Source organism: Mus pahari, chromosome 9, assembly GCF_900095145.1.
Source record: "Mus pahari chromosome 9, PAHARI_EIJ_v1.1, whole genome shotgun sequence".
In the NCBI taxonomy this organism is placed as follows: Eukaryota; Metazoa; Chordata; class Mammalia; order Rodentia; family Muridae; genus Mus; species Mus pahari.
In genome coordinates, this window is record NC_034598.1 from 87,408,516 (window position 1) to 87,431,632 (window position 23,117).

Sequence of the window (23,117 nt, forward strand, 5' to 3'; positions counted from 1 at the left end):
TTATGGGAACCAATAATTGCCCTTTCAGTCTCAAGGTAACATTTATAGTGAAGTCTATAGTGGACGTTTAAAAACTGATATAAAGGGAATGTGTTTGATCAAAACCTATTAAACTTCCCATTGCTTTCAAAAGCCCTCACATTAATTTCAGGCTGTCAATTCCATTCTGCTTGAAGAGTCAACTTTGAATTATCTAGTACATATTTCAAAAAAGTTTGATTCTCTTCCAGGCAAGTAAATAGACTAGCCTTCCCTCTCCCCCTTATGGATTCTTATGAACTTGGGCACTTGCTGGCTGCATTACCTTGGAATGCCTTGTTTCCTTTCAACTGTTGCTTAGAGGCAGGCGGTCAGGAGATGGTAGCAAAAGAGGAGTTACTCTTTGGAAGATTTTCTTTGTCTCCTTTACCACCCCTTACATCTTAACAGTACACATTCAAAGCTGTATGAGGGTGGCTTGTTTTAAAGAGACAGGTGAAAGATCAAATGCCAATGAAAAGCACAGATCAGCTATCCTAGGAACCAAAGTGTCCCAGAAGCTCTGTGAGCTCAGAAATATCCCATGTTTCTATTTATTTTGACAGTTTCACTTAAAACTATTGAGTGCTAGAATTTAGGCTGCAATTAAAATTTCCCCAGGCACCGTGGAATGGAAACACACATTACGTTTGATTTTAACTGGTTGAGAAGAAAATGATGTCTTTCTGAAAAGTTCATTGTATGACCTATATTGGATGGTTTTGTGTCAACTTGACACAAGTTGGAGTTATTACAGAGATAGGAGCCTCAGTTGAGGAAATGCCTCCATGAGATCCAGGTGTCAGGCATTTTCTCAACTAGTGATCAAAGGAGGAGGGCCCAGCCCATTGTAGGTAGTGCCATCCATGGGCTGGTGGTCCTGAGTTCTATAAGAAAGCAAGCTGAGCAAGCCATGGGGAGCAAGCCAGTAAGCAGCACCCTCCATGGCCTCTGCATCAGCTCCTGCCTCCATGTTCCTGCCCTGTGTGAGTTCCTGTTCTGACTTCCTTTAGTGATGAACAGCAATATGGAAGTGTAAGATGTATAAACACTTCCTTCCCCAACTTGCTTTTTGGTCATGATGTTTTGTGCATTAATACAAACCCTGACTAAGACAAATTGGTACCAGCATAGTGAGGTATTCCTGTGACAACCTGACCGTGCTTGGGGGAGGACCGTGGAAGGGTTAAAAGAGCCATTGGGTGTTAAGAGCTCTGTGGGATGTTCTGTAGGAGCTTGGAAGATAATGCTGAGAACAGTGCAAATGATGGAGGCCTGGCTTGTGAAATTTCAGAGGGACGATTAAATAGCTGAGGCTGAAGAATCGGCTGTGATTAACAAGATACCGGAACCACTAAAGTGAAAACTTTTCTGTACTGGGACTATTGATGCTGGTTAGCTGGAGCTAAGAAATTAGCAGTGATTAAGAAGAGATCAACATTACTAAGGTGAAATCTTCTGGGCAGTATTTCCTGAGAGCACAGAGAAGTTGTGTTCAAGAGGCAGCCACAGTTGTACCTCTTGTTGGCGGCCAGACTTGGTTATGAATGAGTGATCCAGGTGGTACTGGTTTTGAAACATGAAGGGGTAGCAGCTGATGCTTAGCACTGTGACAGGCCAGGAGAGGCCATTGGTGAAGGTGAAGCCTCAGTGGCAGTTGAAGGCCCAGGACTGAAGGGGTCATGCAGAGAAGTTGAGGCCCAGCAACATGAAAAGAGCCTCAATATGAGAGGCTATTTGTGAAAGTGCAGTCCAGTTGCAACAGAAGACAGCAGTGTTTTAGAAATACCAGGACCATGAGATGACCACCAAGAACAACAGTAGCAGTGGAGTACAGACATATGGAACCTAGAAGAGAAGGTTCATGCTACAAAGGGCAGGGCTGGAGAAGTGACCCAAGCCCTTGGAGGAGCCCAGAAGATGGTGAGTGGATCGCAGACACTGGATGGTTAGAATTTGATTTGGCTTTTGATTGTGACTGTGCCCTGATTTTTTCCCCTCTTGAAGTAAGAAAGTATTTTAATGGAGGCCACAGTTAAGAGACTTTGAGTTATGAAAAGACTTTGAATTTTAAAAGAGATGGGGTATTTTAAAAGGATGGAAAATTTAATATGTAAAGACTGTGGGACTTTTAAAGATATTTAGATCTTGGGGATGAATCAGAAAGTAAAGGTTGAGGCTTAATAGTGATGTGTTTGTGTGTCAAGTTGACAAGCAGGTAAGTTGTACTGGCTGGTTTTGGGTGTCAACTTGACACAAACTGGAGTTATCACAGAGATAGGAGCCTCAGTTGAGAAAAGGCCTCCATGAGATCCAGGTGTAAGGCATTTTCTCAACTAGTGATCAAAGGGAGAGGGCCCTTGTGGGTGGTGTCATCCCTGGGCTGGTGGTCCTGAGTTCTATAAGAAAACAGGCTGAGCAAGCCCTGGGAAGCAAGCCAGTAAAGCAGCGCCCTCCATGGCCTCTGCATCAGCTCCTGCCTCCAGGTTCCTGCCCTGTGTGAGTTCCTGTTCTGACTTCCTTTGGTGATGAACAGCAATGTGGAAGTGTAAGCTGAATAAACACTTCCCTCCCCAACTTGCTTCTTGGTCATGATGTTTTGTGTAGGAATATAAACACTGACTAAGACATAAATAAATATAGACAGTTCTTCATGTGGAAGAGCTGGACTAACCATTTTAATTGGAATTAGTCACAGAATCAGGTATTCTACAGGTTGGGAGTAATCTTAGACTACTAAGATCTCTTCTATTGTATGTAGGAGAATATGTACATTGCTAGAACTGTTGTCAAATGTTGGCTTGATATTATTGGCAATATGAGACACTTCTACTTTAGGAGACTTTTCTGTTGCTCCAATTTCCAGAAGTATGGCAATACTAGCTAGTATTTCAATAGGGTTTATATTATGTGTCAGCATTATTTAGAGTAATCTATAATATATTTATGTATAATAAACATACATACATATATATGCAAATACAGATATGCCTAAATATACTTTTGGTATATCCTCACAACAGTATGAGTTAGATTCAGCTGTTGGCATGCTTGAGAGATGACATGTAGGCATACTAAGGATTGCATTAAATTGGTTAAAACCTACTTCATAAAGAAATGTATTTCAACACACGGTCTAGGGCTGTGAGAACTTATTTTAACTAGAAAGTCCCATCACTTTAAGTTTTCTTTGAATGAAGTTTATAATTAAATACAACCACCCAATTCTTTCCATAGGACATAGATTCTGAATTCTTTTGTTAAACCGCGCTTTCTTCAAGAGCTGTCTTGAGTCTGAAGGCTCAGGTTACAGTGGCATTAGTGACAGTGTTTGCCTGAGTCTGTCCCTAAATTGTTCTGACTTAATAAAACACAGCTTCTCCTGATAATCTAGGTGTACTTTTTGCAGTGATAACCAAAGTAAACTCGCTTTCATTGGGAGTTTTGACATAGACTTCTGATTGAATCTTCACCCCTATCTTGAGCTCTGAACACCTTCGTAATATTGAGGACATTCAAGATTTCCAGTGAGCCACAGAGAAAACATAATCCTGGAGTAGAAAAAAAAAAGGAACAGGAAGGACTAGGCAGGAAAGATGCTTCTTTATATCAGGTCTTCTTCGAAGTAGATTATGCCACCCCAAAGGATCTTTGTTAGCATGCAGGGTTCTTCTGTCTTCTATACTCTCTTGTTGTGGGGATTCAAATGTAGATAATCTTGAGGTTTTGCTTTCTGCCCCACGACAACCTTGCTTGGAATGATTGCAAAGGTTGCCAAGACCCACCTCTTCTGTGAGTTGATTGCCACCTTCTCCAGAATGTTCAGCACTCTTGACAGCACTTGCAAGCTTTCTTCTGGCAGACAAATATTAAATGGGGGGAGACTCCCTGTGTCCAATTCTGTGCCCTTCTTCTCTTTTTACTTGACTCACTTGATAGTTGTTACTTGGTGCCCAGAAGAAGCTTAGAAACCAAGTAGAGATCCCACCTACGTCCAGATCTCAGTATCCCAGTCTTTAAAACAAAGAGGCAGAATTAAATGGCTTCCAAGGCCTTTACCGCCACTGACAGCATGATCCTAAGAGTTTTCTAATGAAGAGTCTCATAAGATTTGAGACCTCAGAATCTAGCTCTCTCTCTCTCTCTCTCTCTCTCTCTCTCTCTCTCTCTCTCTCTCTCTCTGTGTGTGTGTGTGTGTGTGTGTGTGTGTGTGTGNGAGAGAGAGAGAGAGAGAGAGAGAGAGAGAGAGAGAGAGAGAGAGAGAGAGAACTAAATGATAGAGGGTTAACTGCTATCCTCTACCCCAAAATTCATGTTTAAGGTTCCAATTCCTAGCACCTCAAAAGTAGAGTGCACTTAGATATAGAGTCAGTAATAAGGTCATCAAATTAAAATGAGGTCATTAGGGTGAACCCCAATTCTGTCTCCCTGATATTCTAATGAAAACACAATATGTAGCCACTGAGATACCTACAGAGGAAAGATTGTATGGACACAGGCAGGAGGTCTCCAAGTGACAAATACCTTGAGTGAGGACTTCCACTTTCTAGATCTACGAGGAGAACATGTGTCTGTGGCTTAAGCCGTTTAGTCTATGGTGCCTTGTTATGGCAGCCACGGTGAACTAATATGTCTTTGTGTCTGATCCCACAGCACAAAATAAAAGTTCAGTGATCTTTTTAAAAGTTACCTCACAGGCCTTTTTGTAAATACCCGATGTTCTTTGGCCTATACCCTGGACTTGACCAAGAAGCAGAACCACCGGTGAAATTCAGGGCAGAAATCTGGGAACTTCAATGACACAATACGGCATTGCTGCGAATTTAAGGTTAATATTTAACTCTGAACATATATTGACATGGGCAATTCTTCTATAACGGATTTGTATAAAATTTGGAATGCAGGCTGAAGATGCAATGTTTATTTTGCATAGTTGGGTTTTTTTTTCTCTGATTTATATCTTTGAGAAGGGGAGGACATGTCTTGGTGGCATGTTTTGAATGGTTGTTATTGTTGTTGATGTTCCATCCTTGTCACTTGTCACTTTCTGCGGTGTTACACTTCCCTGGGCCATTCTTCACATGTGTAAGTGCCGTATCCCAGAGGAGGACTTTCTTATTTCCATCACAGACATTATCTAGCTTAGTGAGGACTGCCTTGCTTCAGCTCCTCTGCGGCTTTTCTGGGTTGCTGTCTGCTCCTTCTTCATCCCCGTTCCCGCACGTCCCTCTTCTCCTGCTTGCTCACAGTTCCTAGCTCAGTCTCCTTTCTCTGGGACCTCTGATTTTCTGAGTTGCCTCCATCCCCTCCTTCTGTTCCCCCTCCTGGGTGTGTCTTTGGCTCACCTTTCCTTCTCCTTTGCAGCTTCGTTTTCTTGTTTGTCGATAGGGACTGGGACTGCAAACATCACAAAAATAATTGCATTGAGAACGGGTGGCTCCTATGCTGAAGACGGTCTTTGAATCTGCCCAGAATGCCTGGGCTCCATAGGAAACAGAAGCCAGCTTTACTGCTGGAGAGGGTTCTACACCTCAGGCACCAGAGCCGACGTGCCAGAGCTTTGCGCCTTATCTCTCATACCCACTTCCTCTTCAGCTAGAAGGAACACCCCTTTTCCCTTAATTTGCACAGTGATATCCCCTATGACTCTTGTGCCCACTGTGTCCTGTCTACATCAAGTCCTAAACAGTCCCCTCAAATCCTTTCAGGAGATTCACAGGGGTGATGTCTCCACTAAGACCCCATGGTCCTCTTTCAGCCTCGGCTTTGGCTTAAGATCAGGAAGCAGCAAAGGTGTCAGGGTGAGCGTTTGAGTCTCTTGTGCTTTCTGCACAATGTTTGTTTAGTTTCAATGATAGAATTTATGTGTTCACTTTTTTCAAAAAAATAAAATGCATCAAAACACCTAAGAGCGGGCTTTTACTTCTTTCTTTCTTCCTTCCTTCCTTCCTTCCTTCCTTCCTTCCTTCCTTCCTTCCTTCCTTCCTTCCTCCCCCCCCTCTATTTTACCTTCTCTTTATTTCTATATAAGGACTATGATTCTACTTAGACTCTAATATATTCATTCATTTGTTCATTCATTCATTCATTCATTCATTCATTTTCTAAGTGTATCCAGTAGCCACCATGTGTCAGATGTTTCACCTGTTTCTTATGGCACAGATGGTCTTCCTGAGGTTGCTTTATCATAAAGGCTTGGACAAAGGATGCCTTGTGTTTTGATCATCAGAAACGTCAAAAGATCCCTACGGCTAAACCAAGTATGTCCATTTTCAATGCATTTCTCTTTAATTTATAATTGCTGCTGAGAATTTCAAAAAGGTCCCACTAAGGAGTCTGTATTTGGACTACTGTAGAATTCTAGGTCTTGTAACTTTTGTTATTAGATACAATTATGACAGATGTTAATCCTTGTCTAATAGTTACTTGGTGCAGGCATTCCACTTGTACATGGTCTCCATCTTAGAGTATATCGACTTACCAAATTCTGGCAGCCTGTAGCAGTACATTCTGTTATTATCACAATGTTATTGATAGCTAAGACTTGGTGTCCTATTTGGCCAATCGGACTCATTGGGCAATTTGAGTTTTCACAGGTTTAGTCCTGGCTTTCTACCACCTTCCAAGTGTCAGATTGTCCAGGAGAGTGGGAAAGATAATTCAGAGTAGAGAGGGATTGGAAGGATGCACCCATAAGCCATCCTATTGGTAGAATTGGAACTTTGTGACCTATCACTCAGGAGACATAGGATTTCCATTTGCCTCCCTCCCCCTGCATCGCATATAACAGACCGCTCAAGAATGACTGCATTTCACCCACATGAGCGAGCATACCTTCTGAGTCTTGGGCATGTCAGTGTGGCGCTGGGCACGGATAGAGCGGGCTGATTTTGTAGGCTTCAGTGGGGCACAGTACATCTCCAGTCTCCTCAGATCACAGCTCCGGAAGCAACACTCATCCACAATGCCTGTCTGAGGTGCCCTCCGAATGCTGGAGCCATAGCCTGTGGGCTTGTCTGCACAAATCAGAATGGGTTGGTGTTAGAACTGCCACATTTTCACAAACTTTTATTTAGCCCCTGATGCCTTTCTTCTTCCCACATCAAGGCTACATACTTCTCCAACATGTCACTCTTTTCTTTAAGTATTTCCAATATGCCTGACCCCGTACTTTCTTCTCGATTCCCATATGTAAGCATACTCAAGAAGTAAGACTTCATTTGTCATGCACTTTATTTGTATTAAGTCTTCCCATGTTTTTCAACCTGGGTTCCAGGATCCTGCCTATGTCCAGCCCTATCACCTTTCTTTTTATTGTCTTAGTTGAGAGGCTTTTTAACAATTCTAGTTAAAACAAAATCCTAGATCAAGTTTCTTAAAATGTTGTACATATATTGCTTTATTGTTAAATTGACAAGGTAATTGTAACATTGGGAGGGTACAGTACAATGCATACTGTTTAATAATCAGCTGAAGGTATTTAGGTTGCTCATGATCTCAAACTTTTGAGCAGGAAACCCCTTGGATGCCTGGTGCTGGGACACTGGATCTTCTCAATCACTTTAGTAAACGCCTACAGTTTCATACTTGGGCAGCTCAGCTGCTCTTTTATCATCTATTTCTCTTGTGAATTAAATTGCATATCAGCAATTCAAAGTCAAAACATATATCTTCCTTTTATCGGTGAGAAAAAACTAAGACTCAGAGTTGGAAGAATTGATGGAGTTGGGCTTCAAAACTCTGATCTACCTGCTGTTAAGCCCAAGGACCTCATGGAGTCCAGAAAATCCTGGGGAATAACCCCAGAAAAGCAGAGAGAGCTCTGGAGGTCTCCATCTAATTGTGTGATAGGCAGTGACATACTTCTTGTTAGAACTGAGGATAAGATGAAATGACGTATTAAATAAAGTAATATATAGCATTTGCTACAGAAGAGATCCTAACCGCATATTCGTTTGCTTCCAAGGTCGTAAATTATCTATAAAAAATAACCAGCCCATGGTTGCTATTGACCATATGCAGAAGCCTGGAAACTCAGAACTGATTACAATACTAAAGGGGAAGGGGCTTGCCTAGTTGCCCCAGAAAACCTGGAGCAACCATTTGTGTTTCCTATAGGGGAAACTCCTAGACTACAGACAGGCAGAGCTAAATGGCAGTGAAACTGAGGACATCAAACCTACTTTGATATTTGCACATCAATTAGACATCTTTATTGGCCAAGTAGGTATTGAGTTGATTTGATCTTGGTTTGGACCACACTTTTACTGGCGTTGACGCAGTACTGTATGGATTAACATTTGATTTGATTCACACAAAATGTGAAGCTGTGTTCTTGTAGATAGGGTCACAACATTTTGGTCTGTTCTCATCTGCTTTACATCCTTTGGGAGGCTGGATGCTTATCATCTCACCTTTGACATGTCGGCTTTTGTCAGAGAGAGAGAGAGAGAGAGAGAGAAAGTCATATACCACAAGAATTCAATTAGCAAACTGATACATGCTTAGTCTTAATTCCCAACCCAAGAAGGCATGGCATTAAATAAAGACTTATTATCACACAGGTACTGACACAGTACTTAAGAATGGGCATTTGAACACCCAAGTCTTCATCTATATTTTCAGCTTCTTCGCTGGGGAGATCAGGACCCTGGCAATGGCCTGCACTTACACTAGCTTGGCCGCTACACTGCTGGAGAGGCCAACTGTTCATGGCGTCTTCTAAGAACCCAAATGTTTTCCTGATGCTTGGCACAGAAGCCTTGTTGCTGCTTCCTCACACAAGGAAGGTTTATTCTCAGGGCAGCTGGAGGTAGTAACTTACTGAGGGTTCATTTGTGGTCTCTCTGGGAAGGATCTGTTTCTCTTCCTCCCTCCCTTCCTCCTCTCTCCCTCAGCCGACCCTGTGGGCTCCTCATGGTTGTGGGCTTTGGGAGGGGCCAGGCACTGGTCCCAGTGGAGTCTCAGCAACACTTTTACTGGCCATTGGAGGAAAGACTAACATAGATTTGGACTCAGGGCTTTTGTTTGCCATCCAGGCCCTGGCAAGTTCAAACTGGCTGGTCCCCTGGGCAATGTAAACAATGTTCTTTGTTTTCCGGACTTTTTTCTTTAATAATCTTTTCCTGGGACTATAAATTAGAGGGAAGTCACAAATGGATGCACATGGCTTTTGTAATCCATGAAGGACTTCTGCATAGTTTTCTAACTGGCTAACCGGTTAAGACTAGAGGATTCATTTGGGTTCTCTTTACAGGTAGGGGCAAAGGAGAGAAAAGGCCTATTGCTTTTGCTGTACCTATCAAAATGCCTTCATGCAATGACTATCCTTTGTTGGTAGTACACATTTCTTAAAGGGCCTGATTTCTTAAGAAACTGATTTCTTACTCCATCAGTTGTCTATTATGGAATAGTTATTTGATGTCTAGGATTAGGGTTGTAGGAGTTCTTCCAGAAACTTCCGAACTTGGCCAGTCCAGGCATAACTGTTTTCACAACTCAGGCTTATGGATTGGAAATGGAGAGAGATGGGGGCAGGGGTGGGGGGAGAGATTCGAGGACCTATTTAGGACTTCCACTTGAAGCCCTTCTTAGTTAATCTTTCTTCTGTGATCCTTGCTTTCCGAGATGAAGATACCAGCCATTATCTTGGCATAGACAAAAACACTTCCATGTATTACATGATCCTTCCTGGTGACTCTCAACAGCCATAAGATCATTTCAGAAGATGAAATGGGCAGGAATCATCACCACAGCAGAGAATAACCCACATGCCCAGTGCCTAGCTTGCTGACTCTCTCGGAGGAGCTCAGAGTTTAGGGGTAGTTCCTTCTGTGCTTTCCAGGATACACACTGATGAATTCGAAGCAGAGAGCTTTAGGATTTATTCGATTAAGAACTTTGGTCTTGAGCAGGGCAGTGATGGCGCATGCCTTTAATCCCAGCACTTGGGAGGCAGAGGCAGGCAGATTTCTGAGTTTGAGGCCAGCCTGGTCTACAAAGTGAGTTCCANCTAGAATATCAGTTTCCTTCCACCTGTATTTTGTCTATTGTTAAAAAAAAAATCTTACATAAAGAAAAAGTTAGAGGCTGGAAAGAGCTTTTGATAAGCCCAGAGTGGGGACTATTGCCACTTTTAAAAAAATACCATTTCTGAAAAAAAAAAAAAAAAAAAAAAAAAAAAAAAAAAAAAAAAGAAGAGGAAGAACTTTGGTCCTATGTAACATCTGTATCTTTTTTTTTTTTTTAAATGCTATTGGAGTGGTAATATACACATGTGGATTTTCCCATGAATATAACAACCAGCTATATTCATTCTAGCTACCACAGTTCTAAAGGGATATTTGTCTTTGCCAATTCATAATGACTACAATGGACTCATTGTACTTTATTCAAAATTTATGAATGTAACAAGTGTTTACCTATTGCTGCTTAAAGCTTAATCCATCCTTTGAAGTCTCCTATAGGCTTGATTTTAACAGCCACCTCTCAGCAATTGAGGGACCACAGTTGTGGGTCAAAGTTTTAGGTTTTTCTTCAACAACCTCCTATTAGTCTTTTTTAAAGAACCTTAATATAAGTATTTACTGTTGTGGTCTAAAATAGGAAGACTAGTGCATTACAGTTTATCAGGTGGACAATCAGCAAATCTTCTCTGCACCTTTTTGATATAAATGAGTATCTTAATCACATCTAGATTACAGAAAATTTTAGTCAATTTGACTATTTTTGTAATGAGGTGGAACTCGGGTGACATCGTTGCCTTTATATACTCCTGTTACATATTTTATTCTGATTGGTTCAATGAGAATTATCAGGTGAACAGAAAATAAAATTGTCTCAACATAAAAGGTTTTAAACAATTTGTCACCAAAAAATAAGTTAAAAACAAAAAAAAAAAACTAACAAAGAGACTTTCTTGAACTATAATGAAGTCTCTACTGTCGAACGCAGCTAAGTGAAGGCTGTACAAATACCTGTCGCTGACCTTAGGAGCAGAGTCCTGTATTGTAAGTAGACGCCTGCTGTGATCTTTCCTGTGCCAGAGATTGTATAGAAAATCTTGGCTACTTATTCAGCCTAGTTGGGAAACACTTCAAGAAAGTGCTTTAAATATCTCTAAACTTAGAAGATGAAATTAATTATCATTCAGTTCTCCAGACCCCTCAAAACTATTTATTGTCTTTCACCAACGCAATAGTAAGAGACAGGTGACTGGGCAAGTGCCTTTTACAGTGAGACACAGTTTGAGGAGTCTCTAACCTCGTCTATCTGCTTAACGGTTTGGCTGTGTAACATTCCACAGACATTTCGCTGACAAAGACTTGAACACTGAAACTTATGGTAGACACGCAGCTGGGTCCTCACATGGGTCCCCTAACAACTGGAGCAGTGGCTGTCTCTGACTCTCTTGCCAGTCTTTGGATCCCTCCCCCTAACTGGGCCACTTTTGTCTGGCCTCAGTGTGAGAGGATGCATCTGATCCTGCTGCAACTTGATGTCCCAGGGTGTGCGGGTACTCAAGCGGGGGCTTCCCTTTCTCTGAGGAGAAGGGCAGGGGGTAATGGAGGAAAGGACTTGTGAAGGTGGGACTTGAGGAGAGGAGGGAGGGGGACCACGACCAGGATACAAAGTGAATAAAAAGATAAACTAAGAAAAAAAAAAAGGGAGAAATTTTATAATAGCATATTTATTTTGTCAGTAGTTTTGGTTCAGAGGTTGTCTAGCATGTAGACCAAAGGCAGCTTTCCAGACAAGCCAGCCACCACTTAACCTAGATTTTTGAGTCCACTCTGAGGAGACATAATGTTTTGTCAAAACTTGGGCCAACAGAGAGACTTCCAATGGTTAAACAGATGGCCTCTGTTTAGTAGCACTTCCCTTTAAATAATGCATGGTCAGTGGAGTAATTCAAGAATCTTCAGGGCAAACTTGCTAGTTACAAGGGTTTGGGGCAGAACTGTGGTGTCATCAAAACCACACCAATTAGCTGAGTATCACATTTGTCATGGATGCAAGCGACGCACTCCCCGCCTTCTATGACGAGAAGTGTGCACTTCTGAGACTTAACTGGGGCCATCGTTTCTAGAGGAAAGGGTTGTGGCCATTAATCAGGAGTAAAACTATGCCCACCAACCTACACACAGCTGTGTTTCTCATCAGTTTCTGGAAATGGACCTGAGATACAGTACTTTACCTTGGTTCCCTGTGAAATTTCCCCTTCTGATTATTGAGAAAGCTCTTTAAACTATCATTTGAAGGAGAAAAATATTGATTTGGTGGATCAATATTTAAATAATGACAAATGAAAACATTTTCAAATTAGCAACACACCTAGTTTTGAAGATACAAACTTTTCCTTTCTGAGTTATAAAGTATACAACAATTCTCTAAAACCATTATTAATAGGAGGAAGAAGTACCAAAGTGGAGTCTTTTCTTTCTTTTTATAAATTAAATTTAGATTTTAAAATTAAAAACAGGATGAAGAGGCAAGAAATTTCAAGTTGGGGTTTGGGAGCAATTTCTAGAAATGTCTTAGTAACGTGTCTAATAGAAAATATAAAAGATATTGATAGATAATAAACAATCTGCCCTTAACTTTTACTATCTGAAGAATGATTACACAACCAAATATCACAGTTAGGATCTATAGGAGCCAGAACCTTTGTTTTTTTTTTATATATAAGCTATTACTATTATTATTATAATTGTTGTTGTTAATTTTGCCAATCTTTAGATTCACTGACAATACAGAAAAATTCTTCTTAAGTCAGTATTGTTCTATGAGAACTTGATTTAATAGAAATAAATTCAGTTGACATCAATTTGTATTGCATATTAGTAGGAAAGTTTTGAAAATTATATAAAAAGCAATCTTATAGCTGTCCAGTGAAATTTCTTGTGTTGCCCTGTGAACCCTATAAGTCACTTGCCCTACATTTGAGCATTTTAATGTCCTTCCTCCTTCACCCACTCCCTTGCTCTCTCCCTCCCTCCTTCCCTCCCTTCCTCCATCTCTTCCTCCCTCTTCCCTTCCCTCTGTTCTTCTTTCCTTTCCTCCTTCCACTCCTCATTCCCTTCCTCCCTCCTCCCCTTCCTCCCTTTCTCCCTCACTCCTTTTTTCTTTGTATCCTTCTTCCATTTGTTTCTTGGAGACAGGTTTTGTGACATAGCTCAGACTGGCCTTAACCTTGAACCCAGGAGCTCCACCCCCCTGAGTACTGGGACTGTAAGTTTAAGCTGAAACTCCTGGAAACATTTTAATTTTCATTTGCATAAATGAAAGTTGCTTTGCAATCTTTCCTACTCTGATAGCTTTATATGGAAACCCGACATCTTTCATAATTCCTAATATAAGGAAAACTATGATAAAACATTGTATGGTTGATCTTTCCTTAATCCATAGTACTTAACATTTGATGTCTTTGAGAGTCAATATTTTATTCTTTAAAGACTTTATAGAAGTCTTATTTAATTTAAATGAATTAATAAGGTATGCATGCTGTATGCTTAGAAAAAAATATAGCAAGAGAATTCATTGCTGGACCTATCATTACTTATTTATGATAACATGCATTTGTACTTATATACTCACATGTATTATAGAATAAAGTGAATCGTAACCAATGTTAATGTTTTTCAAATTGGGATTATTTGCAGAAGGTTTAAAATCTGTATTTACAAATAACAACTGACTGAGCCTTCTCTAGATACCTGTGTTTAGTCCTGAATGTCTGTGGAAGGATCTTTCCAAAGCCTGACCTTTGGCATCTGTAAAAGTGCACACTGAGAAAATGTTCTCTTTTTCTGTGAACCATGTGTCAGAAACGGTCCTGACAACCTATCAGATTTAGGCATCGATTTCACTTTGGGCCTATGTTAATTTTTAATTGGCAGTTTTTGCTAGTCCCACTACTTCTCAGTTGGATGAGGTCATCTTTTCTAGGAATCATGACCCTATATTACCCACCCCACCCCATTCTACCATCCAGCCTTCCTTTCCCATCGACTAAATCCCTATAATGCCAAAGACCAAAGTCTCCTTGTTACCCAATTATGTCAATGTTTATGTATCTCTGGGTCTAAAATGAATGAAATAAAGCATCAGGGGGCTGACCCTTTCTTGAGTCTCTCTCTCTCTCTCTCTCTCTCTCTCTCTCTCTCTCTCTCTCTCTCTCTCTCTCTCTCTCTCTCTCTCTCTCTCTCTCCCCAACTCAAGGGCAGGTATGGGAAGGAAACAGTTCTGGTGCCCTTTGTTTCAAAGGTCAGAGAGTCAAAAAAGTGCAATACTTGGTGGCAAGAACAACTGAGATTCAAAGCAGAAACATTACTGCTTTAAGACTCTTTAGAGAAATGGGCTGACAGAGTGGGAAGCAACGTGATGTATTACTTTAGCCTGATACAATGCCCTGGAGGAAAAGCGTCTTGCCAGGACAGCAGAATTTACTAGTTTGGGGCTTATTCCAAGGCTTGAAGGAGATAGATATAGCCAACAAAATTATACTTTGGCAAGAGAAGTGCTTCCCTGTACAGAACTGTTGTCCTGAGGGAACAGTTTGGTTTATCAATGTCTAAGGTGAAAGGTAATCAAATACCAAGAGGTCATTTTTATATTGGAACTATTTCAATGGCCCTCTCCATGTAAGTTAGCTACCATTAACCAGTTAGGCAATTTATTCCATTTGCAACACATGACTGAATCTGAGGTCTTCCAGTAATGTCTGTCACATCAATGGTGGAGGCAGAGGAATGAGTGGTTAAAGCCCAGGGTTTGGAGTCAGGCTATGTAGATTCTGCCTCTTACTCAACTGCATGATATTGGGATGGGACCAAATCTGAGATTCAGATCTTCATCAGTAGACTGGCTATAACAAAAATATCTCCTAGAAATTCTGAGATTATTAAGTAGCTCTTTGCCTAATGACTGGTATGCAGTAAACTGCATACATATTGACTATCTGTATTATTGGGTCATGTTGATTAACATGGTGATTAGGGCCAAGGTTGTCTTCCTCACTTCCTGTTTAGAATGCACCCCTCCCACCCCTCCCCAAAGGAGAGTCTGTTTCAAACAGGTTTTCAAGATAGACAAGGCTGTCTGTGTTTAGGTAAATAAATAACTGTTCCCTTGAGAGGATAGTTAACGTTTATTTTGTGTAAACCACCCTGACTTTATTAGATCCTCCAGCCAGGTCTAATAGCATAAAGCCAGATATGTTTATCTTTGCCTATTGCTGCCTTTGGTTCCTTCCAAATAATCTACTAGTTAAAACCATTGCTTTTCCATAGCCAACTTACATCAAAACAACTTGCAAGGCATGAGACGGGTGTGGGCTGAACACAGGGTCAGAGAGCTCAGCATCACACTTTCAGGCACTGTTCTTTCCTGTGACTCTCACCTTGCTTTCCACCCTTAAGTTTGCCTTTCCTGTTTCGATAGTGAAGGCCATTTGGTTTTATTTTTCCCCAGTAATGACTATCAAGCAGGGAAGGTCATGCCATGCTGAGTTCATGGTAGGCTAGGAATTAGATACTAGTTCCCTCCTTAAATAATCAAAAACTAGGGATTCGTTCCTGCCAGGTCTGCTTTGGGAATGAATAGTCACCAAGCATCCAGGATTACCAGACCTGCTAATCACTATTCCATCTTAGCCTTGAGCCTGGCTGAGGTAGAAACTCTAAGAGAAAGAATGAGAAGTGGAGATGAGGAGCCACAGTTTTGAATCTCAGCGCCCGCCTTCTCCTTTCTCTTGCTGAAACATTGAGACAAAAGTTGTCAGAGAGTCTGGCTCCAATCTGGAGATAATAACCTTGCTATTAGTATTAGCTCCTTCATATACACTGTTAGTGTTGGTTCCTCTTAGCTGTGATAGGAGCCTTGTAGTCAAAACACAAGCATCCATGATTAGAGGGCAATACCTCTCTTTTTGGTGCCACAGAGAGATTTATCAGACACAGAGGGAGGGGGTATTAAAACATACTCTTTATTTTTAGTTTCACTCCAGAGTCTATCGTTTCTCTATTTTTTTTTTTTGCAACTTGGCACCTGCCCTGGGTTCTCAGGAGTCCTGTTACCTGTCAATCTCCTCTACCAAGGCTTCTGTTTTTGTTTTGTTTTGTTTTGTTTTGTGCTTTTGTTTTTTTTGGGGGGGAGTCTTTTGTTTGTTTGCTTTTTGTATGGGCACATCTGGACATTTTCCCAGAGGTGCCTGTGACAGGGTCAGTATGGCAGGTAAAGAGGTGATAGCTGCCAAGGGAGTCTGGCATGTCTGAAGGGAGAGCCTTGAGAGGTGGAGGCCCTGAAAGACGGGCATCCAGGCTTGCCCCAGAGAGGGAACTGTTGGAAGACAGCCTTCGCGGCAGCAGAAACAGCTTTTGGCACTCTGGCAGAGGAAAAGGCAGCCAGAGTCAATGACAGATTGAAACACACACAGGGCGAGGAAAGGAGGAGGGTGGGCAGGAGGAGACAGTTTGGGTGTTACACATCATAAATAACTTCCTGATGTGCACTGAGATGCCAGTTGCGTTGTGTGTGACAGTCCTTTCATGCTGGTATGTCAACACGTCTGTTTTCTGATGGAAAGATCCCAGGGAGTGTTTCTATAGCACCCAGCGCTGAGCCATTCACAGCTGGGCGAGAGAAAGGTGGCGGTGTGGTATATTGAGAGCAACACTGGAGCTCAGCCTTCCAGCCTTCTCATGGATTCGTATGCCACCCAGACTCTCAGCGATCTGTTCACATGAGCAAACTAAACTCGGGATAGCATCAGGTACCCTCACTGAAGCCCCAACTCTTCACAGTGTCAGGTGGCTATGCTTCCCACTTTGTGGCTAAATAACATTTACATATGGTGTGTGCATGTGTTCTGAGGTAAGAGGGGTCTGATAAGGGAATCCAAAGTTTCTTTTCTGATTAGTTTTAGATACAAGCAAGTTTCATCAATTTAAGGACAGTTAAGACTAGTGTCAGGCTCAGTAGCCAAAAAAAAAAAAAAAAAATTGAAGAAAATGTCAAATTCTGATGCTCCATTAAAGGACAAAGACAGGAATATATGTGGGGACTTCAGAGGCTACTAGAGGTAGAGTTCCAGTGTAAGTTAGAAGGAGTATAGGAAAGAACCTCACCAGAAAGTTATTTGTTGGAGATAACAGGAAGAAACTAGCTACACATTGCTAACCAAGATGTTAACGAAGAGGAAGAGGAATGCTTCTCATTACATTGGGATTTGCAAAGGAGTTTGGGTATTAAGAGGAGTGCTTGCAAAACGTCCCTGAAAAATTTTAAAAGCTTTGTTGTATTTTATGTGTATGGACACTTTACCTGCATGTATAAATACACACAAACATGACTGGAGCCCATGGAAGTCAGGATAGAGTGCGGGAGCACCTGAAACTTTTCGGCAGCCATGATGGGGGTGCTGGGAACAGAACCCTGGTCCCCTGCCAAGGCACTAAACACTTCTAACTGCTGAACCACCTCTCTAGTGCTGCTTTTCTTTTTCTTTAATATCTTTGACCGGTCTTTTACTATTATTCTATTATTTTACTACTGCTCTATCGTTGCCATTTGCAAGGTTTCATCTGCGGAAGGTAATAAGTTGTTTTCTCTGATAGGCAGGAACTATTAATATTGTTGATTAGAATGTTTAACTTCCTGGTACTCGGTAGGGGGGTTAACTCCCCAAGTTCCGTAGTGTCTGTCAATGGCATATGGTCCTTCTGTGTGATATTTCCTTCCTATGAGGTGAGCACATGCAGTTTCCTTGGAAAAGACTAGTTACAGTTTATAGTATCTCGCCTTAGATAATATAAATGGGCTTCTAGGCAGGCTGCCATGCTGTCTCCGGGAACAACTTTGGGTAATGTGTTTTTTTCAAGTGCCCCCCTTGTTCTCATTTCCTCTTTCCCTTCCCCTCCTTCTCTTTTGTTCTTTTCCTCTCTGTCTATAAAACTAACTTTTTCTATGGTTTCTAAAACTTTTAAGTGCATATAAGAAGTTCTTAAGCCTGCCAGAATCTATTACTTGTCAAGGCACCACACAAGCATACAGAGTGAAGCCAGGTGGGTTATTTATAGTATATAAATATAATAGATATTATCCTATAAATAAATATTAATAAATAATTATATTATTTTAGGGCATTTTGGATGAGAGTGCACTTGTTAGATCATTATTAATTTTCCCTACCACTGTTGTTATCCCTTCTCCCTAGTGTTTGATTTTAAAAAATATAACCAAGAGACCTTATGAGTTTTCTGCAAACTCTTGCACTTTAGCTTTTGAAAAAAAAATTTCTTTGGATATTACAACAAAGTCAAATTCAACTAAAGTGGTTTCTTGGTGAACTTTTGGCAATCATGGAGTCTGTTAGCTTTGAGCCATTACACTCCCAGCCTAGCCCCACCCAAAGGAGGTGAGAGAGAGAGAGGGGGGAGGGGGAAAGAGAGGAGGAGGCTAACAGAGGAAGGGCAAGAGAGTCAAATAATTGCCTGACTCCAAGTTAGAAGATGTTCTCATCTTTATTTCATCTGGGACCAATCTCATGCCTACATTCCAAAACTCATTAAACGCTTTTTAGCAAATATAATTCTCCACCAAGGGGGAAAAAAACCTATTCTCTTAATTATTTTACTAAATTCAGCATAGAAAAACCACTTTGGGGTTGTGATATTGGATAGAGAAATCACATTTCACTTGTATTTTTTTTTTTTTAATTTTTTATTACAAGCCTAAACCCAGAATGGCCCCAGCACTCTGCCCTGGGACTTGGTCTGAGGCAATGGCCTTTTGGCCTTCTGACCATTCACTCACTTCTGCGAATTTCCTTTCTGAGAACTGGAGCCCATTGCCTCAGAAGTCATTTTCCAATTCTTCGCCAAACGAATTCACAGTTGCCGACTGAGTTGGCCTCATGGAGAGCAGGCAGTGTGAGACCTAATGTGACACACAGCTGGGAGGAATATTTCATGCCGGGGGCACAAAGCCTGTGGTTCTCTGACTGCCTCTGTCTGCCCACTTTAGCTTAGACCTAGGTTTAGGGAAGCTTCAGGGGTACTTAAGTACAATAAACTCTGTCCCTACTATAGCAGAATTGAGGTCTAATGGTCTCTTCTGCTATATAACCTGTTAGCAGGTCAGCCTTCTTCCCATTTTTTTTTTTTTTTTAGCCTGCCTTTCAGGACCATTTTCCTCAGAATCCCATGTAAAGTTTCTCATCTTGGAAGAAAAGACAGTTTAAAGCCTAGTGACCTGGGATGGGTATGGTCTGTACAGGTTCCACCATGATAAATACAAGTGCTTTCATGAGAGAACTGCATCTATAAATGAGAAGAAATGACCTTCCCGGTCTCCTAGCCATTTCTCTATAGACCAGATAGAGGAGACAAGTGCAGCTTTTGACTTTGAATAGTAGGAGTTCTGCTAAGAACTGGCAGAGAACACCTCAGATGTTCTTAACTGTGTGAGGTGTCTTGCTGTGGCCATGATGAACTACCTAATCAACTTCAGGAAGGAAGAGTTATTTTGACTCATGGTTTCAGTTCATAATGAGCTGGCTGAGTTGCTTTGAGCATGGTTCTGGGTCAAGGCAGAAAGCATCATGCTAGAAAGGCATGGTGAATGAATGGACTTTACCTCATGGAAGGATGGTGAAACAGGTAAGGAAAGAGAGAGGAGAAGGGAGAGAAAAGGAGGGGGAGGAGATGGAGGGAGGGAGAGAAAGAGAGATATGAATAGATAAGCTGTGCCCTTCAAAATAAACTCCAGTGACCTTCTTCCTCAAACCATGCCCCACTTTCTAATAGTCCATTTAGGTATCATCATCAGATCCATCCATTCATGAAGCTAATGTCTTTATTATCCAACTACCTGTCAATAACAACACAGGCTGGGAACCCAGGCCTCAAGGATCTGAAGCTGTGGGCATCAGTTCATGTTCAAATCAGACACGCCTAGACTGTAAACTTGAGTCACTGAGAAAGATCACTTTGAAAGAAGAGAGTGACAGGAAATGGATGGCATGGGAACACTTTCATCTGCTTTGAAAGGTTCACCAATTCCTTCCCTCTCCTAACATAGACTCGTCTTGTCGTTTCTGCTTCTGGATCAAGAAGAGACTCAGATACAGGTCAGTTGATGGGTCCAAGCCCCTCTCTTTCTTCTCACTGAATGAGAGACTTGGTCGGTGGAGGCTTGCCTTTGGCAGACATTTCTTGCAGTGGGACTATGACCCGTCATAAATTCCTCACATTCTTCACAACATCCGTGCCTTCTTTGGCAAAACCTTGTCCTTTGTGCTCAATAGGTCACAAATCACCCCTTGCTTCTTTTTCCAGGCCATGCATGGCCTAATGCTCTTCTTTTAACCAAAATCCCTCTCTTGTCCTTGGCTGTGGCTCTTGGCATATGAATCCTCTCACAGCCCCCATCTGGGTTAGTCATCTGAGGCATCTCCAGTTGCACTGCTCCAACACTTCTACCTAACTTGAAATGCTGCCTTTCTTCAAATACCAGAGTTGCTAAGGAGGCAATGCTACCTTATCTGAAGTCTAAAGTTCTCTAACCCAACTTACACAGTGTAGTATAGACAATAATTCCATAGAAACAAGAACACAGATGAAGATTGATACTGAGAGGAACTCCACTAGCAAGTGAGCCAAAGGGCATAGTAATGTGACAGGGATATAATCCATTAAACACTGTTTTCTTTGTCACGTGTAGAAAAACCAAAGCCTTTCTGACAACGCATAGCCAACAGCGTCTTCCTTATAAGGGATTTCTATTAAACTTTTCATGTCTTATTACTTTGTACGTCTTTTGTATATCTTTATAGCATCTACATGGGCTAGGCATTATGCCTATATTCATTTAACATGTCTGGAAGCTGAGATGTACAAAGATTAAGTTTTAACTTAGTTTATTAAGTAGCAGAATCAAGCCACCTTCCTGGGAATACTCTCAAAGTAAGAGAACCATTAATGAGACTTGCATACCACATGATATAAGTGAAGGGTGTGTGGGGGAGGGAGGAATCTTTTAAGCTGAGCCCTCAACTCAATTATTCAAGCCCTTGCATTAAGTTGTTTTCTCCTAGGCATTGGGGCAAGTTCTCAAAGGGGACAAGTGGCTTTTGCCCCTGGGAGAGAGATAGATGTCTTTGAACTTCTCCTGCCAAGGACATAGCTTGGACATTGGATGCTCACATCCATAAAGCCAAGACTCAGTTTCAGATGGGGATACTCAGCTCTGTCATATACCTAAACAATTTCACTTCCAACTCTACTGGATTTCAAATGTTATAGTAAAATAATGAAATATCACCCATCACTCAAATGTCACAACAAATTGCATTACCAATGTTTTTGCAAATTTTTCTCATTCTTATCCAGAGGTAGATAATTATAATAAAGCTACAGTCATAGCCAAAATGTAATATAATGCTGCATTTCTTTAATTAAAATTTATTTAATTATTTAATCCAATTAAAATAATATTTAATTGCAAGCATTTCCCATGTTGCCACCTGATCTTCATAGTCATAATTTTAAACTTGCAGAATATTTTATTGGGTAGATTTATCCTCCTTAGTTTCTTCACTTTTGTGTTACTATATATTTTGGCTATTTTCAGTTTTATTATTATTTTAACTAATGCAGCAATTAAGTGGTTTTTTTTTTTAAAGATCTATTCCTAGACTATCTATGAGAGTGAATGTTCAGAAATCGAGTTGTCAAATCAAAGGATATTATCCGACAGTCCTATTTTGATGACAGACTGCCTTTTCACCATAAGAACTAGAAAGAATTTAGTCACAAAAGCAGATAATTATATCCAGATTTTTCTCCCAGTGTTTGGAAAGAGAAAGTTAAGGTGGGGCCCAAACAGGAAACATACCTGCGTCCCATGAGTTAGAATAAAGAAATCACTTTCTGTTTCCAATTACTAGTGCTGTTTCTTATGAAGGGAACATGGGGTGTAACCAAGCTTGAGTTTGGCATTCAAAGGTTTACCAAATAGGAGAAAAACCAAGGGGAATAAAATCGATGACAAGAAATCCTAAATCCTGCTTCTCAATTTTCAAAAGCACTATGTACCTATGAGGTTTCTTCTCTAGGGAGGCACTCAAGGGTCACAGCTGCCACAGCAACACCCCACCCCGGGAAGAAGTAGACTTTCCCCTCCCAGATAACAAAGGTGCTGTTTTTATGCTTTTGAGCTGAGGTGCTCTCTGGAGAACTGGGCTCCTGTTCAGCCTTCTTTGGAGGGGGGGGGGGTCGGGGGGAGGCACATAAGATGCTGATGATCTAACTTCCCATCTAAAGAAAAAAAGTAGGCAACCATATTTGTTATTCTGTCTACAGTCTAGACACTCTTCTCAGCAAAAATCATGAAGGATATGACAGGTCAATACACCCATGATCCTAGTGACTATGACAATCTTATTGGATACTGCCATGCAGGGATGCTGAATTCAACAGTTCAGTGTTTAAGTCTCAGTACAACACAAGAAAGTTATTTGGGGTCCTGGAGTATACTCTGCTCTATTTTGATTCCATTAACCTCTCTGAAAGTGGAAAACAACCGACAAGTGGTATGTAACTGCTTCTTTGCCTTTGCCTTCTGCTTTTAGAAGATCAGCCCACTTCTCTTGTTTGGTCTTGCGTACCTTAAAATCAGAAATGTCATCCATGTACTTCTAGGTATAAAATCATGTCAGCTATGTGGACATTTCCTAAATGCTCATTGGTACCCATATTGACAAAGCTGGTACACAAATAGATCACAAAGAGAAGCCATATGAAAAACATCTGGGGGTTAGGGAGAAGAAACCTAGCATCAGGGACTAAGGATTGGACATAGCAATAAAATTCTGGCCTTGGCTGTGCGTGGTCCTGGGTTTGAGTTTGGAACGACACATACATCATTACCACCACCATTACCACCACGACTCACAATAATAACTACCAAACAAACAACCCCCCACCAAGTACTGTGGCTAGTGTCTGTTAATCATACTCATTTCTATGGGTAGTTTCAAATTAAGGTGCAGAGAGATCTGAGGTAGCATAGCAGGAACTTGAAAGATGCCATCTCAGATC

The 23,117-nt window shown here is 41.2% G+C and overlaps 1 protein-coding gene across 5 annotated transcripts in view; it reads right to left on the bottom strand.

Moving 5' to 3' along the window:
* Positions 1-23,117, bottom strand: part of Igf1 (insulin like growth factor 1) — a 75,054-nt gene that overhangs the window by 13,134 nt on the left and 38,803 nt on the right. For 3 of the 5 annotated variants that reach the window (XM_021205260.2, XM_029542071.1, XM_021205262.2), the window contains exons 3-4: positions 6,853-7,034; positions 5,364-5,415 (exon numbers count right to left, since the gene is read on the bottom strand). In XM_021205260.2, coding sequence (XP_021060919.1) covers positions 5,364-5,415; positions 6,853-7,034 — 234 coding nt within the window. The remainder of the gene's footprint in view (positions 1-5,363; positions 5,416-6,852; positions 7,035-23,117) is intronic. The other 2 variants (XM_021205261.2, XM_021205263.2) reach the window with 1 other exon arrangement.